At 51.2% G+C, this 15309-nt stretch overlaps 1 protein-coding gene across 12 annotated transcripts in view; it reads left to right on the top strand.

Moving 5' to 3' along the window:
• The window catches only part of GNAS (GNAS complex locus), a 54857-nt gene that overhangs the window by 31893 nt on the left and 7655 nt on the right, over positions 1-15309 (top strand). For 2 of the 12 annotated variants that reach the window (XM_036827533.1, XM_036827532.1), the window contains 2 exons: positions 8339-8411; positions 11358-11402. In XM_036827533.1, the coding sequence (XP_036683428.1) occupies positions 8339-8411; positions 11358-11402 (118 nt within the window). Of the gene's footprint in view, positions 1-1847; positions 2080-4137; positions 4640-8338; positions 8412-11357; positions 11407-13619; positions 13623-15309 lie in introns of those variants that run through there. The other 10 variants (XM_036827540.1, XM_036827539.1, XM_036827536.1 and 7 more) reach the window with 10 other exon arrangements.

Here is a 15309-nt window from a genome sequence, read left to right as displayed (position 1 = left end):
AAAATTTCTGGCCTATTCCGCCTCCTTATAAGTCTTCACCAATTTTTAAAAATGACAATCAGTTGATTAATCAAATTCAACCAAAAGGTTTTTATTTAATACTTAAAGGTATAAAACTTGGGCCCCGTCTTTAGGTAGTTTCTAATCTAGTTGGTGAATGATTGTGTCATGATCTTTTCAAACAGCCTTACTGTCGAATTTGCTTAGGAGAACATTCCCGTCTATAGGGTCAGTATTTTTATCGGCTTTTGTTTAGACGAACGGTAGTTCCTTTGAGTTTTTGTTGAAAGAAGGTGTATTTTTGTGTAAGAAGGAGAGGCCATATCCAGAGTGTGCTCAAGACCTGGCTTATTTGGATGTGAGGAGGAAAGGGCAAGCACAGCAACTTTTCTGCAGAGTTCGAGCGAGTCTGAGACCCGCAGTCAGGCGAGGTAGCAGATGTAGATCATGAGGGTCTGGCGTGAAGATTTCGCTTCCTGTTCTTAATTCCAAGTGTTCTCTGCTGGCTTTGAATTGCCCTCCGCTGTCTTTCAGGTCCATAAAGTGAGGCCTTGTAGAAGGAGGGTAGAGGTGTACTGGATGGGGCCAAGAACAATAATAGCTGACATCTTCATCTGTCACAACTTTTCTTACTTTGAGTTGAGCAAACTGAGGAGAAGCGGGGGATTGCAGCAGTCCCGTTGAATGGTTAACAGTGTCTATTTTCAAAGAAAACAACACTATTTGGACAATTTACTCAAGGCCTCTGACCAAACCGAACAATCACCCCACCCCCTAGGTATGTTAGCTGTGTTTCCATTTACAAGTAGGCAGCCTCTTTCTTTCTATCCCCCCAAACATCCAAAGTTTTACTGTTTCGAAGTGAAAGAAAGTTAAAGGCGGGAGAGTTCACGACTACTTCGTGGATTTGCGTTGACCGGCAGGCAGCCGTGACCCACCAAAGGCAGTTGCCAAGTCTTAGATTGACGGCCGGGCTACTCTTGACTCACCTGGGCCCAAGGTGGGCCGCACGGACCAAACTTTTATTGACTGAATGAATGAATTGTACCCAAGCAGACACGCGCAGGGCTCAACCGGGAGGCTCAACCAAGGTCCCAGGAAAAGTGAGCTGCGGCCGAGTCGTTGAGAACTTGGTGTCACTGCTCTTCATTCACCCTATCCTCATATGGGACAGGGCTGGGGTGGGACTCTTGAAAGTCTTTAAACAATTCTCAAACAAATTCGTGTTCAATAAACTACTTTTCCGTCTGTTCCAGAGCATCCCCCCGCGGCGCCCCGGCCCGGCCTCGTATAACCGGGACGCCCTGGCCCGCCACCTGTCCCGCCCAGGAGGACTCCGGGGGCGCAGACCGCGTGGCCCCGGCCACCACCGCTCGGCTCTCGAGTCGCCGGCGCCTGCTTGCTCTTGCGATGCTCGTTTTTCGCGCTCACATAACACCTCTCATCGGACGACCGACTGCCGGGCACGCGCCGCCGGGAGGGAGGGGTGGGTGGCGGTCCCCGCGCGCGCTAACCGGGAAGCTGGAGGTAAGGAGGCGCGCAGCAGGGGTAAGCGCCGCCGTCGCACACTTTGCACGCCGCCCAGGGCTACACCACTCACCGAAAATTGGGAGGCAGGTCTGGGAGGCGGGGTCCGGCACCCACCGCCTTGGGCGCCCCCTCGGCCCCCGCCGCCGCGTCCCCCGCGCCCCGCGCCCACTCCCGCGTGGACCCCGCACCGGCCTGCACCTCCGGGGTGCGCGGCGGCCCGTTTGGGCGCGTCCCCGGCGGGCCGATTTTTCGGCTTCCCCTTCGGTTTATAGGGGCCGCCACGGTGGGTCCGTCCTCTGAAGAGGCTGGGGCGTCATCGGGCTGCTTAGGAGCGCTGCTCTCCGGCGGGGACACTCAGTCGCGTCGGCACCGCGGAGCGGGCTGCGTCAGGTGGCCGGCCCGGCGCGGCTCGCTCGCTGGCTCGCAGGCTCTCTGGCTCCGGGCTGCGGCGCCGCGGCTGGAGCGAACCCCTGTCCCAGCGCGGGGCGGCGGCGGGCGGCCGGCAGGCAGGCAGGCACTGCCTTGCGTGTGAGTGCACCTCACTCACATGTAAGTCCGGGGGCACCGTGGCCTCCCGCGGAAGTGCGAGTCGCCCGGCGCGGGGAAATAGCCACCGGGGCCGGGACGGGGCAGGGGTGCCCCAGCACTGCCGCCCTGCCCGCGCCTCCCGGGCACCCCCCAATTCTCTCTCTCTTCTCTTTTCTCCATTGGCGTGCCCAAGAGCCTAACCAAGGAGCGCCTGAGGGTAACAGCAACCTCGTGCCATCGCGCCTCTGCACTTTTCTTTTTTGAGTTGTTTGACATTTCTTGTTGCTTTCTGATTTATCGTGTTGTTGGGTGCTTTTTGGTTTGTTCTCGCCCCTTTTTCGTTTGCTCCCCCTTTTTGGCGCTAACTCTTAGGCAGCCAGCCCAGCAGCCCGAACGAAGCCCGGCAGCCGCGCTCCGCGGTCCCGGGGCAGCGCAGCGGGGATCGCAGCCGACTCCCCCGACACGGGGCGCACGGGGTCCGGCCAGCCCGAGGCCGGGGGCAAGCAGGGCGCCCGGGCCAGGCGAGAGCCAGGCACCCCGAGGTGGCCGAGCCACCATGCTGAAGATGGCCATGAAGATCAAAGCTTGGGCGGTGGAGAGCGAGAGGAAGACAGCGCTGGCTGCGGCCGGGGCGGCTGCCGAAGCTGCGGCGGTGGCTGCAACGCTGGCCGAGCCGCACGCGTCGCGGAAGAAAGGGGACACCGAGAAGCCCCCCAAGAAGCCGGAGCAAGAGGCGCCCTCCGAGAAGTTGCTGACCGAAAAGGAGCGGCGGAAGATCGAGAAGAAGCTACTGGAGCAGAGAAGAAACGAAGAGAAGAAGAAGGAGAAGGAGAGGAAGAAGTTGGAGAAGATGCAGAAGAAGAAGAAGAAGAAGAAGGAGAAGAAGAAGAAGAAGAAGAAGAAGAAGGTGCCAGAAGCCCAGGAGGAGGCCCGAGGTCCGGAGGTCGCCGCCGCTGCCGCCGCCGCCGGCGCAGACGAGGGCGCCGCGGAGGGCGCCGGCGGGGGCGGCGTGGGCGCCGGCGCCGGGGCCACGAGTAGGATCTGGATCGAGTGGGACACGGACTCGAGCGACGAGGACGAGGACGAACTGTTCGACGCCTTGCGAGGCTTCAGGGGCGCCGTGTGGGGGTCCGGGCTGCTGAAGATCAGCGCGCTGAGCGCCCACCTGCCGCTCCTGACCTTCCTGGTCCTCTCCGTGCGCAGCCCCGCGTGGGTGCTCGACTTCCTGCTGCAGAAGCGCCCGGAGCAGGGCCGCGGCTGCGGCTTCTTTTTCGGGGCGACCTGCTGCTTCCGAATGTTCCTGGGCTGCGCCTTCTTCTCCTTCGTGGGCGGCCGGGCCAAGCGCAGAGGCCGTGGGCGCTCCGGGACCTCGGGTGCCTTCGGCTCGGGCCATGGCGCCCAGCGCCAGGGGCGCGACGAGCGGCTCATCTAGTCAGACCCCCGTCCCCTCCCCCGCCACCAGACACCACCATCGCTGTGTAGTGTGGAGTTTTATTGAGTATTTGTGTGTGTGTGTGTGTTTGGACACATTTTCCTTTTCGGTTGCTCTGTCCTTTGGTTCGTGCTCGCCTCGCTTCTTCCACACTCCCTGCTCTCTAGCTCTCTCTGTCTCTCTCTTCTTTTCGAAAAATTTCCTAAGTCCGGGCTCTGGCTCGCGCTCCCTCCCCTTCCGCCCACCCCGGCCCCTCGGCGGCGCCCGCGGGAGGGGGGAGGGGGCTCGGCTTCGGGGGCCGCAGGGCGACGCGGCCCGGGGGGTGGAGCGTTGGCGTCGTGCGAGGGGTCGTCACCGGCTCGGAGACGCCCCCTCTCCCCCCGCGGACGGCCCCGCTTGGGGCCCGAGCCAGGGGGGCGAGGGGGCGTCTCCCAGGCCCGTCCCGTCCCGGGCCGGGCGCGGGCAGAGGGACCCCCTCCCCGGGTACCCGTGGGGGGGGCGCCTCCCTCCGCCAGCTCCCGCCCTCCCTGCCGCCGCGGCCGCTGCCGCGGCTGCTCCTCATCCCTCCTCCTCCTCCTCCTCCTCCTTCCACCCCCCTCGCCGCCGCCGCCTCCTCCTCCCCCCGCCTCCCCCCGCCCGCCGCGGAGCTTTGGGTCGGGGCGGCGGCGGGGCCCCGGCCGAGGCAATAAGAGCGGCGGCGGCGGCAGCGGCGGCAGCAGCTCCCGCAGCTCCTGCTCTGGTCCGCCTCGGTCCGCGGCGGCCATCAGTCCCCTCGGCTTCGGCTCGAGGGGCCGGGAGCCGCGCGCTCGGCTCGGTCAGACCGACACCACCCTCCCCGCGCGGCCCGCAGTCCGCCCCGCGCGCTCCTCCCCGAGGAGCCGAGCCCGCGCCCAGCCCGCCCGCCCGGCGCTGCCCCGGCCCTCTCCGCCCGCGTGAGGCCGCCCGCGCCCGGCCCCGCCGCCGCCGCCGCCGCCGCCGCAGCCCGGCCGCGCCCCGCCGCCGCCGCCGCCATGGGCTGCCTCGGAAACAGTAAGACCGAGGACCAGCGCAACGAAGAGAAGGCGCAGCGCGAGGCCAACAAAAAGATCGAGAAGCAGCTGCAGAAGGACAAGCAGGTCTACCGGGCCACGCACCGCCTGCTGCTGCTGGGTAAGGGCGGGGCGGGGGGCGCCGGCCCCGGCCCGGCCCGGGGGCCCCTCGGGGCGCCCCGCAGGCCGCGCGCGCCGAGCCCGCCCCCCGCCCCGGGCGCGCGCTCCCGAGCCCGCCGCCCGCCCGCGGGCTCAGTCTCCCGGGGGCGAGGCCGGAAGGGGGACCCCGGGGCGCCATTCGGCCGGGCGGGGGCCCAAAATGGGTCGGGGGGCCGTAGCGACGCGGGCGCGGGTCCCCCTCCCCTGGCCGCTCGCCCTCTGTCTCTCTCTCGCCCTCCCCCTCGCTCTTTTCTCTCTCTTTTTCCGCGAGGCCTACACGACGCCAGGGGTTCGGGTGCGTGTTGGGGAGGGGGAGGGGGAGTCCCATAGGGCTCGGGAGACTGCGACAAAAAGAGGGTTTCGGGGACAGGAAATGGGGTGGCGGGCCGAGGGAGGGGGACCCGCCTCCGTTGGGTGTGTGATTTGTTGGGAGAGGGAAGGGGAGAAAGCGAGAGGGGCCGGCGGAGAAGGGGGGGGCGCCGCGGTGGCGGAGGGGGCCTCGTCGAGGGGAGGTTCGGCGAGAGAAGTGGCCGAGGAGAGTGGGGGGGCGGGTGACATCAGCCCCTCGGAAGGGCTCGGAGTGGTAAAGGTGGTGCAGCGAGGGGGAGGGGGCGCGGGCGAGTCGTGGCGCCGGAGGGGGGGGGCGGGCGGAGGAGGGAGCGCGGCGGCCGCTGGGCGCGACTTGGTGCGTTGCGGGCAGGACACACTGTGTGCGCGGAGCAGACGTGTCCCGGGCCGGGCCGGGCCGGGCCGTGGAAGGAAGAGAAGGAGAATCGAATAAAATAAGGCCGAAAAAAAAAAAAAAAAAATGGAGTTAGTACTCTAAGTGCCCAGTGAAGCCAAATGACACGTCATTTTACAGTATGACCTTTTTTCCCCTTCCAGATATGCAGGCTCTTTGAAAAGCAAAGAAGAGAATTAACTGTAGCAGCTGCCGCCCCCCCAAACCATTAACACACACACACACATTTTCCTGTTAGTCGGCCACATTGAGAGTGCTTTGTGAAAAAAATGGAAAGAAAAAAAAAAAAACATGCACAAATCAGAACTGGAAAATGACATTTGTCTGTAAATGGCTTCTTGGTCTGGAAATGGCGTGGTTTTTTTGTCCTTTTCAAGGTGGGAGGGGGGATTGAGAACGCTTTAAGGAAAAGACTTTTTTTCCAGGTGGAAGGAGATGAGACTACATTAATTAGTTGTTTGTCAAGTGACATTTGGTTGTTTGGTTTGGGGTTTTCTCTTTTGATTGCGGTTTTTCCTCTTTGGCCAAAAAAAAAACAAAAAAACGCGGGGGTGTGTGTGTTAACTCTTAAGGAGATAGCCTTTTCCCCTTTTGTCTTAAAGGTGCTGCTTTGGAAAAATAAATCAAAAGAAGCATAAAAGAAATTGTTGAAATAACCAGAAGAATTACACAAGCATTAATTAGTATGGAAGTTTTCCACTTCCTTAGTAATTTGGCTATCTGAGTTAATTTGTGAATTTGCTAGGTTAAGACCTAGTTCATGGTCACATATCAACAGAACAGCTTGATTATGAAGAATCAAATGTAAAGGGCTGTTTTTTCTTTGTGGTGGCGTCTGCTTTGCTTTTTTTTTGGATGGGTCACGTCTTTGTTCTCCTGGGTCCAGATTTATGTAAAGCAGAAAATTATTAAGTGAAAATAAGTCCCTTTGGTGTGTGTTTATGCATTTGCAGTTACAGTAATTAAATGGTACGTATGTTGAGGGGTTGTCAAAAACTTCTAAAGGTGGAACTATGCTATGTGAATATTAATGTGCATGTAATTTGATTTCAAAGTATAAGCCTAGAAAAGTCTAGAATCTTTCCTAGGAACACTCCTGCTATCTGAATACTAATTTAAAAAAAGTGTGATGCTAATGGTACCTTAAATTTCTAACACCCTTGCACGGACATCACAAAGTCTTCACCTGAGACTGTTGCTCTGAACATACCTGGCATCACTGGGCTAACCTTTCCCAGGTGTCCTAGCCCTGTTACCGTAATTGATGGAAGGCTCTGGCATATGGGGGTCTGCAGCCCAAGGCAGTGCCACACATTTTGCATCTTTAAATGGTGATTCTCACCAAATGATGCCCCCCCCCCCACAAAAGAGGGAAAGTAGTGATGCCCAGAATCCTCTTTTTTAATTTAATGATATGAAATCTGAGTGAATTACAGTACCACAAAAGATCTTGCAGTAATTTTTCAGTCCAATTCTCTAATTTCCTAAATGGGGAAACTGAGGCACGGACCTGTTTGTGCCCGTAAAGAGAGGTGATACACAACACATTTTAACACGAGAGTGTTGGAGATTCTGATTAAGACTGTGTGTTCTCTTCATGGAATCTCTTAATCATACCTTTAATATTTTAATTTATGAGAGTTAGGCTCATTAAGAGAGAATGTTTGCTTTGAAATCAATGTTTCTGTGGAAACTGATTTTAACTTTTTACAGATATCGATTACAGCCTTGTGAAAAGGCAAGAGAAGGAGGAATGCTTTGCTCTCTGGGCAGTAAAACAAAACAATTAATAAAATTAAAAGTGTAAAAGAGGACTAAAAAATCAAACAGGTTTGTGCTTGAGGAGGACAAAAAATTGTCCCCTCAGGGTTAGTTGTTAGAGTATCCATTTGCAAAAACAGAAAATGAGAAACTATCAATCCTCCTTCTAGCTTGATGGAAGTGTTTTTTCCATAAAATATATGTTTTTACAAATGAAAGGTGATTTAAAATGGGGGCATGTGCCCCTTCTAGCTCTGTTCGTTGGGAAGGGCTTGGAATCTTTGAAAATTCAGTGGTTCCCAGGAATATTTTCCCTTCTGATTAAAGTCCTGTCCTTTTAACATGCTAATAGGGTAGTTCTCAAGCCTTGTATTTAATATTTAAATGTGTTTCTCGAGAAGTTGACAGCAAATCAATGGTGTCCCCCTCCCATGGTTGTCATATCCAGAGAGAGTTTATCTTTAGAAAAATAAAGTTAGCAGGGAAAGGGGGAGGGGTGTGGAGAAGTGGATAAAGTGTAATATTATGGGGCTTAGGGGTTGATTTTTAAGTAGCCCAGGGGGGCGAGAACCCTGCAGAGAAGGCAGCAGCCTTAAGAAAATGTTGAAGAGGCAGTTGCTGCGTCAGTACCTGAGCTGGGGGCGCCTGCAGGGCCGGCGCATTCATTGTTTGTGAATACTGGGGTATTTTAACCATGAAACATCTGACAAGCAGTAAATTATGTGGCCGTATACATTAATGTGTACATTTTTACCAGTGAACGCTCACAGTTCAAACATCCAGTTTCATGGCTTTAACTGTAATTTTCTTGACCCCCCCCTCCCATGACAGAATTGCGTCATTCTTTCTTTGCCCCTTTGCCCACCCCACAAATTTTAAGGCAACCAAAAGGAAAAATAAAACAAAACACCTGAACAAAGCAAAACCTTTAATTCTTGTTTGTTGTTCTGATGGTGAAATACTGCAGGTACACACAAAGTTAGATGTTTATTTCATTTTCTCTGCGTCGAAATGTCAAGGAAAACTGCAAGTCTCTTGTTTGTTTTTTGTGTGTTGCTTCTATGGAGAAAGAAACCGGCAGTCCTCTCTCTCTCTCCTCCCTGCCCAAAGTGTGTAAAATGCCTCCCTCTTAACCTGAGACTTACTTTCATTTTCTAGGTGCTGGAGAATCTGGTAAAAGCACCATCGTGAAGCAAATGAGGATCCTGCATGTTAATGGGTTTAATGGAGAGTAAGTGTCAAATCTGTGGCAAGGGCACAGGCAGAGTAGCACATTGGATACTAACCTTTAGGAAGTTTAGGTAGCTTTTGGGGGCTGGGCAACGTCTGCTTGATTTTTTTCAGCCTACATGTTAGAAAATCCAGGGAAGAGCTCTTTAGGGGTTGTTCTCCTCTCCCTCCTTTTACTCTTTGGTGCAGCAACGAAACAGTAATAATAATAAAGCCCCAGTGTTGGCCCCGTGACGGGTCTGCGGCAGCTTTTGGTGCAGTGGGTCTCCGACATAGCTGACGCTGGCCGTGGCCACCCTTTTGCCTGGTGATGCTGACCACGGCAGAGACGCCCCCCGCCCCCAAGCACATTTCAGCGCAAGGCACCAGTGCAGGATGTTGTAAACTACTAGGGAAACATGGTTTCAATGAGATTGTCACATAAAACAAAGTTGGAAGAGTCAGCCCTTGTTCATAATTCCTCATTCCCCACCCCCACCCCCCTTTGGAATTATCATGGGTAAATCATTGTTTCCCTTTTTAAAAATCGATGGTCTTGCCTAAAGAAAAGAAAAAGGAGACGTTTAAATGATGGAAAGGCTGGGAGTTGGGCACTTCCGGCCAGACCAAGAGGTACTTTTGCCTTTGAAAAGTCCTTCAGGGCATTTTGCTATAGGACAATGTGACAATACCGCAGTGAGAATAAAGATGAAACGAGAGAGTGCCTATATCAGGGATGTAAAAGATGGGAATGGCCTTCTACTTGCCAGGAAGGATGTAAATAAGGGGCGCAAGTCTCCCCAGACCCAGCCTCTGTTTTCACGGGGGTGAGAGCAGTTAACCTCACTAGATTACAAACACCTGAAGGCACTAGTTTGCAGTTACTAGTTAGCAATCCTATTCCCTTTCTTAAACATGGATTCAATTGAAAGTTGCATTCCCCCTTGGTTTCAAAAGGGAAGATTGAGTCAAAGGGGCATGGTTTAATTCAGTTGTGCACCCCAAACAAACCAGTTAAAAAAAAAAAAAGTTACTGTCGCCTACTGGGGGTGGGGGGACACGACAAAGATGAATTTTATCACCTTTCAGAGGTAAAAGAACTGCGCTGAAGGCAGTTTACGGAAAACAGGCCTCTTTATGGAAAATTCTAGAATTTCTTAGACCAAATAATGGGGGGGGAGTGGAGAAAAGGATGACATCACTCATACAAACGGACAGTTTAGGATGCTTTTTAAGCTTTAAAATTCAGAGGGATGGACTATTAATTTTATGAATGGCTCCTGATGAGTTACTGATATGCACATACATGCTGTTAATTAAATAAGTCAGTACACTTGTCACAAACCAGTTCTGCAATTCTTAATTTCTAAAGCCTTGCCACCAGAGTTGCCATCCGTCAATTAAAACAAAAAACCTGAAATAGGCTTCTTGCTATGATTTTGTAATTTAAAGAAAAATCTTGCATAATTTTCCCCCCTGCAACTTGCTGGGGAGAGCTGCTTCATGAGGCTAGTTAAGCAAAAATAATTTGACCATGTACCCTCTAGATAAATATTTTGATTAAAACTGGACATGGCTCGAATTTTTTAAAAGGATGCAGCAGCCACTGTTTACCTTAGCTCGAGTCCAATAGAAGATAGGACATCCTTGACATAATTCACTTAAAGTTTTATTACTCTGCAGATTGCCCTAAAATTTTTTAATTTTTAGGGAAAGGATTCTCCTCCCTAAGTGAGCCCGTCCGTAATGCAGACGAGGCATTTAAACCAGAACTTCTCTTTTCTTTTTTTTCAAAAGAGGAAGTGACATTCCCAGTTTGCCTGCTTTGTAGAGGAAGCCATAGGTAATCTCCGAGGATGTTAAATTTAGCCCGTGAAAGTGACATACAGGGGAATTCTTTATGTGAGTCTAGAAACCTTATTTTTATCTCGTCCAACTGAGCCTCCTTTTTTCTTTTTCCTCGCTGTGGTATTGCAACAAAAGCGGTTTCCTTCTCCACTAGGAATTCCCTGTGAAGTGGGGACATCCGTCCACGAAAGGGTGTTTTGTGTGGTGCAGGGTCTCTCCCTCCTTCCTCCGTAAATGTGCGCTTTGTCAGGGCTGGGCTGAGCTATTACATTTGCCTTAACTGTCCGCAGACTGCTGTGCCGAGTACATCTGCAGAGTAACATGTCATTAATCTGACCTTCAGAAATACAGAGGTCAAATGCGGATTTTCCTAACTCAACGCTAACTCTCTATCTTACATTTTTTTTAAAAAAGTGCCATTAACACTGGTTGAGCTAATAAGCTAATCAAGTACAAACCCACGTAGACAGCTTAAGCCATCTTGCCCGTCCCACCTTCAAGGAGGAATTCCTACCATTCATGAAGATTGGGTTTTGGGGGGTGGGGAGGGTTGGTGGTAGTGGGTTTTATTCTATTTTTTGTTGCCTTACGGTCCAGGCACACTTTTCATTGATGACAGTTTATGGGGAGCAGTTACATAGAAATAAAAACATAGGTAGTTTCCCGATTACAAAAAGGGAGGAAATTAATATTGGCAGCAGGAAATCATGGGCCAAAAGCACCCATGTCTGTGTTCAGATGCAACATGGTGAAGACTGAGGTCTGGGACAATCAGGGGCCTTATGTGCTGCTGTATTCTCCAAAGAATTGTGAGATAAGTCACTGCTTTAGCTCCCTGATGCATGTACATTTAGTGAAAGCACAAGAAAATAATTATCCGTCTCTTATGTACCCGACGGGAGTCCCCAGAGGACTCTGCTAATACTGCAGCGAAGGTGTGGAATTCTTCCCTCTACGGCCTGCAGTCTCAGTAGACATTCCAATTTAGCCAGGAAGGCGACCTAAGAATTAACGGGAGGATGGTGGCCATTTGTTTAGGAATGTAGAGAGGCTGTGTGGGGTTTTTTGTGAAATTGCGGTGCCTTGCAGATTAGGTGAGCTTTCAATCTCTCTTTAAAAGGGGCGGCGAAGAGGACCCGCAGGCTGCAAGGAGCAACAGCGATGGGTAGGCACATTCAAAAACAGAAAAACTTTTTAACACACACACTTGACACACATGAAGATCATACTGGGAAACTGAGGACACAGAGACCCGGGAAGAAAACCAAAATCATTTAAGGGCCCTCAGCCATCTTGGTATACGTCTGCAAACAGCACGATTTCTTAACATTTCAGAGCAAGTGAAGTGCAAAACCATTTTTTTTTTTTTTTTTTTTTGGGGCCAACCTTAAAGTATAATTAGATCCAGCTGGGGGAAGGCTATAGATTTCAGCTTTAGATGATCAGTTTAGGGTTTCTCGAGAATTGCTGTTTTTCCATATGGTTTCCAACCCCTCAGCTCACCATTTGAATTGGCTACTTGCTTTTAAAACTGGCTACTTGTTTTTAAAACTACTAAATTCCATCTACCCAGTGGTTGGTCTGATTTTAAAATTTCAGACCTCCGGGGGAAAAAAAATTTTTTTTTTACCTCTATTAAAATACGTGGTGCCGCACTGTCCTTAATTTTGGAAAAAAAAATTGCTCGGCACGTTGAGGAGGGGAGGTCATTGTTGAGAATGATCTCGAAAAGCCTCTGGTCTTTTTAAAATTGTCAAATTTATTTTAACCCAAGGCACTTTACGTTAGCTAGTGGACAGGAAATTAATGATGGCCTCCATCTTTTTCCATTCATTATCAAATTATTTTTTTCTTCACTTCCTGCATCCGCACTGCCCATCACGCGTGCGCGCGCGCACACACACACCCCCACACACCCCCACGTACACGCACACACATGCATGCCAGGTAACCCTCTCTGAGCACTGCTTTGCTTATTCAGCTTGCAGTGGGGGAGCAGCTATTTCTCCTGAGAACATGCAGAGCCGACTGACCTAGCCTAGGGCATCTCAAAGAAATAGCTTCTGTGGCCTGGGAGGGGAGGGGCAAAGGATACTGGGGGGTTGGGACCAAGTAACTGACACATGTTTGTTCATCTGTTTTTTTTAGACAATATTACCCCTAGATGATGGCTTCAATTTCTCATCTTCCCGGCTATGTCCCATCACACTTTGCATGCTGGAATTGCCCGTCTTAGGAACTTCTAATAAGAATACTATTCTGTTGGGGAGGGGGGAGGGGGCCCTACCACCTAACCTCTAAAGATAACAAAAAAAAAACACCAAAAAAATAAAAAAATAAAAAAAACAAAAAAAGGAATCCCTAATTGACAAAAATGTAGTGTATCAACCATCCAAGGCATCTACATAAAAAGTGATTGACAGTTTACTGTACCAAAAGTTGGCATTTGAGAGCTATGACACATCCTTACTGAGCCACCTACTGTGTACTAGATGCTATGCTAGACCCCTGAACCCTTCTAATACCTACTAACAGCCTGCTCTTCTATCTGTGACTCTGTTCTACAAGTAGAAATAAGTATTAACATGTGATAAATAAAAATTATCTGCATGTCTCAGCATTCCCTGTATCTTGCGTCTGTCTTCTGTCTTTTCCCACCAAAGGAAAAAAAGAAAGGCATAAATATAAAAAAGGTATAGAACTTAGTACGACATAGCCTTCCCCTAATACTAGCTGAAGGGGGGAGCGGGGTGGGCAGCTCTTAGAATTCAAACCTAGCATAGAAAGCAGCCCTGATCTGCTTTATATGTGGGGGGGGGGGGAGAAGCTATAATATCCTAAAAGTACTTCCAGCCCCCATTTTTCAGTCCATCAGAATTCTAGCAATTGATACACAATTTGGCTTTGTTAAGTAGTTTAGAGACATATGAGGAATCTTCTCCGAATGTCACAATCAACGTTAAGTTCATTAAGCGATAGTAAAAATTATGATAAACCTGCCAGCCCCCAGAATCATAGCTCCATCTACAGAGTAACTGCTTCAATGGAGGAATTTTTATGTTTTAGTATTACACGCCCGAATTAGATTTTAGATTTCTATTTTAGCTGTTTCAGACTTGATATACTCCCACACCTATTCACATACGTAGATGAATACTGAACACGTTCTCAAAATATCCGTATTTAAGACTGGAAGTTTTCCAATTATCATACTACTACTTAGACCAAAATATCAAACTGAATGAAAGAATCAGGTTTCTGGAAATAACTTTTCTCTTGCTCTGTGTTCATTTGGGTATTAAATACCCGGACATATCTAATTTTAACTCTGGTGGGACCATAAAACCAAAGGTTAAAGGCTCTTAGTACCATGGAAATGGAGCTCGTTTCTAATGAATGGGAATGGATTTGTCCTATGGGGTTTTGAATTTGAATTCCTGGGTGAACGTTAGGGACAAACACGTGTCCTTTTAAAACTCCAACGTCTTAAATACCTGATTCAGACTGTGGCACCAAGTCTGGACACGATTAGTAATTTTCAGAAACGTACAAAGCAGAATAGTCCCACAGCGGGGTCGGGACAGTCTCCCTTTAAGCCTAGGGTCGTTGCGTTAAGAGTCTGGGGGCTTGGGGCACGGGTCCCACTCTCCTGGTTAGCAACACAGCTCTCATATCCGTGCCTGGAGTTCTCCCGACCATGAGGGGGTTCCTGGTACCACCTGTCGCCCCACACCCTCAGCCCCTGATGAGCATAGCATCTCTAAACCAGCTCCGGATTCCGGTGTGAGAGGGGCGGGGTCTCAAAGGCTAGTTTGACCCTGGGGTAGGGATGAAATGCGATGAGATCATTCCGAAAACGAGGGCCCACCCCTCAAACGAATATGCAGAGACTTATTTTGAAAGGATAAAATGGAAGGAAAGGCCAGGTTCTCGAGGGGGCGGGGCGCTTGCAGGCGAGCACGTGACATCCCCCGTACCCCGACCCGAGAGCCGCCTCCCCACGTCACATGCTGACCTCCCCGCTGGGCTGCATTTTGCTGTTACCCCCGCCCCCCACCCCTCGTGTCCTCTGCATTAATGTCCTGTCGTGTTCTGCCCCTGAGGGGCTACGTGGTTTAATTTCTACCTCCATCCCACTACTCTTGGGCAATTAACCCCGTGAATACGTCAAAAATTGGTACTCTCTTTAAAGAGATTTCTTTAAAAATCCCGGCAAGAAAAACGTAAGCTCTGTGTCCCCCTCTGTCCTCCTGCCTCTGTCACTCAGACCCTCCCTCCCTCAGCCTCAGTTCCCTCCTCTGTGAGGACAGCACCTTAGTTCCTCGTGACGGTGCTGTCACATCCCAGGGCCTAATACGCAGTAGATGTGTCATGGCTGTGGGTTCAATACCCCATCCCACCCCCCAAACCAAGAGGTGACGCCTGGGCAGTAGAGTGGCAAGATTTACACCCCGAGCAAGAGGTCCTTAACCCCTAAGAACACAAACCCGAGAATGTTCCCTGGCTGTGCCTGTGATGAAGGACAGTGTCTGAAAGACACCGGGGGACAAACAACATCAGGGCACCCCAGAGCCAAAGGGCGTGGTCTTTACCTGTGGTCCCAGGGACCCTGAATGTAGATGGTTCCACATCTACACACAGGCCGTCCCAGGTGCCCAAGTTAAAATCAATAAGCAACAAACGCTAACCTCTACTTAACCGAGGGACGTGGGCCACACCGCCTCCCTCCCCTTCCCCCCAATAAGTCCCAGATCATAAAGCCTTCTGGGGGCAGAATCTTATTTTTACCTTATTCACATCGAGGGATCAATCTATATTAACATCATCAACTAGAAATGTCATCCACTGCTGCTGGCTGCAGTGACAGACACACAGTGACTACTGAAATAAACAAAAATAAATAAGCAGGGCCCCAAAGCCCTCAAATCTGTAATTAACACTACCACCTGCATTTCATCCACTGGTTGTCCATGTGCTAATCCAGTGACTGAGGAAGCCCCGAGCCACACCTTGAACTTTTCCCCCTCCCGAACCCCACCCCCAAAGCAGGGATGCTAGCAAGGGCCAATAGG

Source organism: Balaenoptera musculus, chromosome 15, assembly GCF_009873245.2.
Source record: "Balaenoptera musculus isolate JJ_BM4_2016_0621 chromosome 15, mBalMus1.pri.v3, whole genome shotgun sequence".
Lineage (NCBI taxonomy): Eukaryota > Metazoa > Chordata > Mammalia > Artiodactyla > Balaenopteridae > Balaenoptera > Balaenoptera musculus.
Note: the sequence above shows the minus strand (reverse complement) of the source record. Positions and strands in the feature narration are given on the sequence as shown.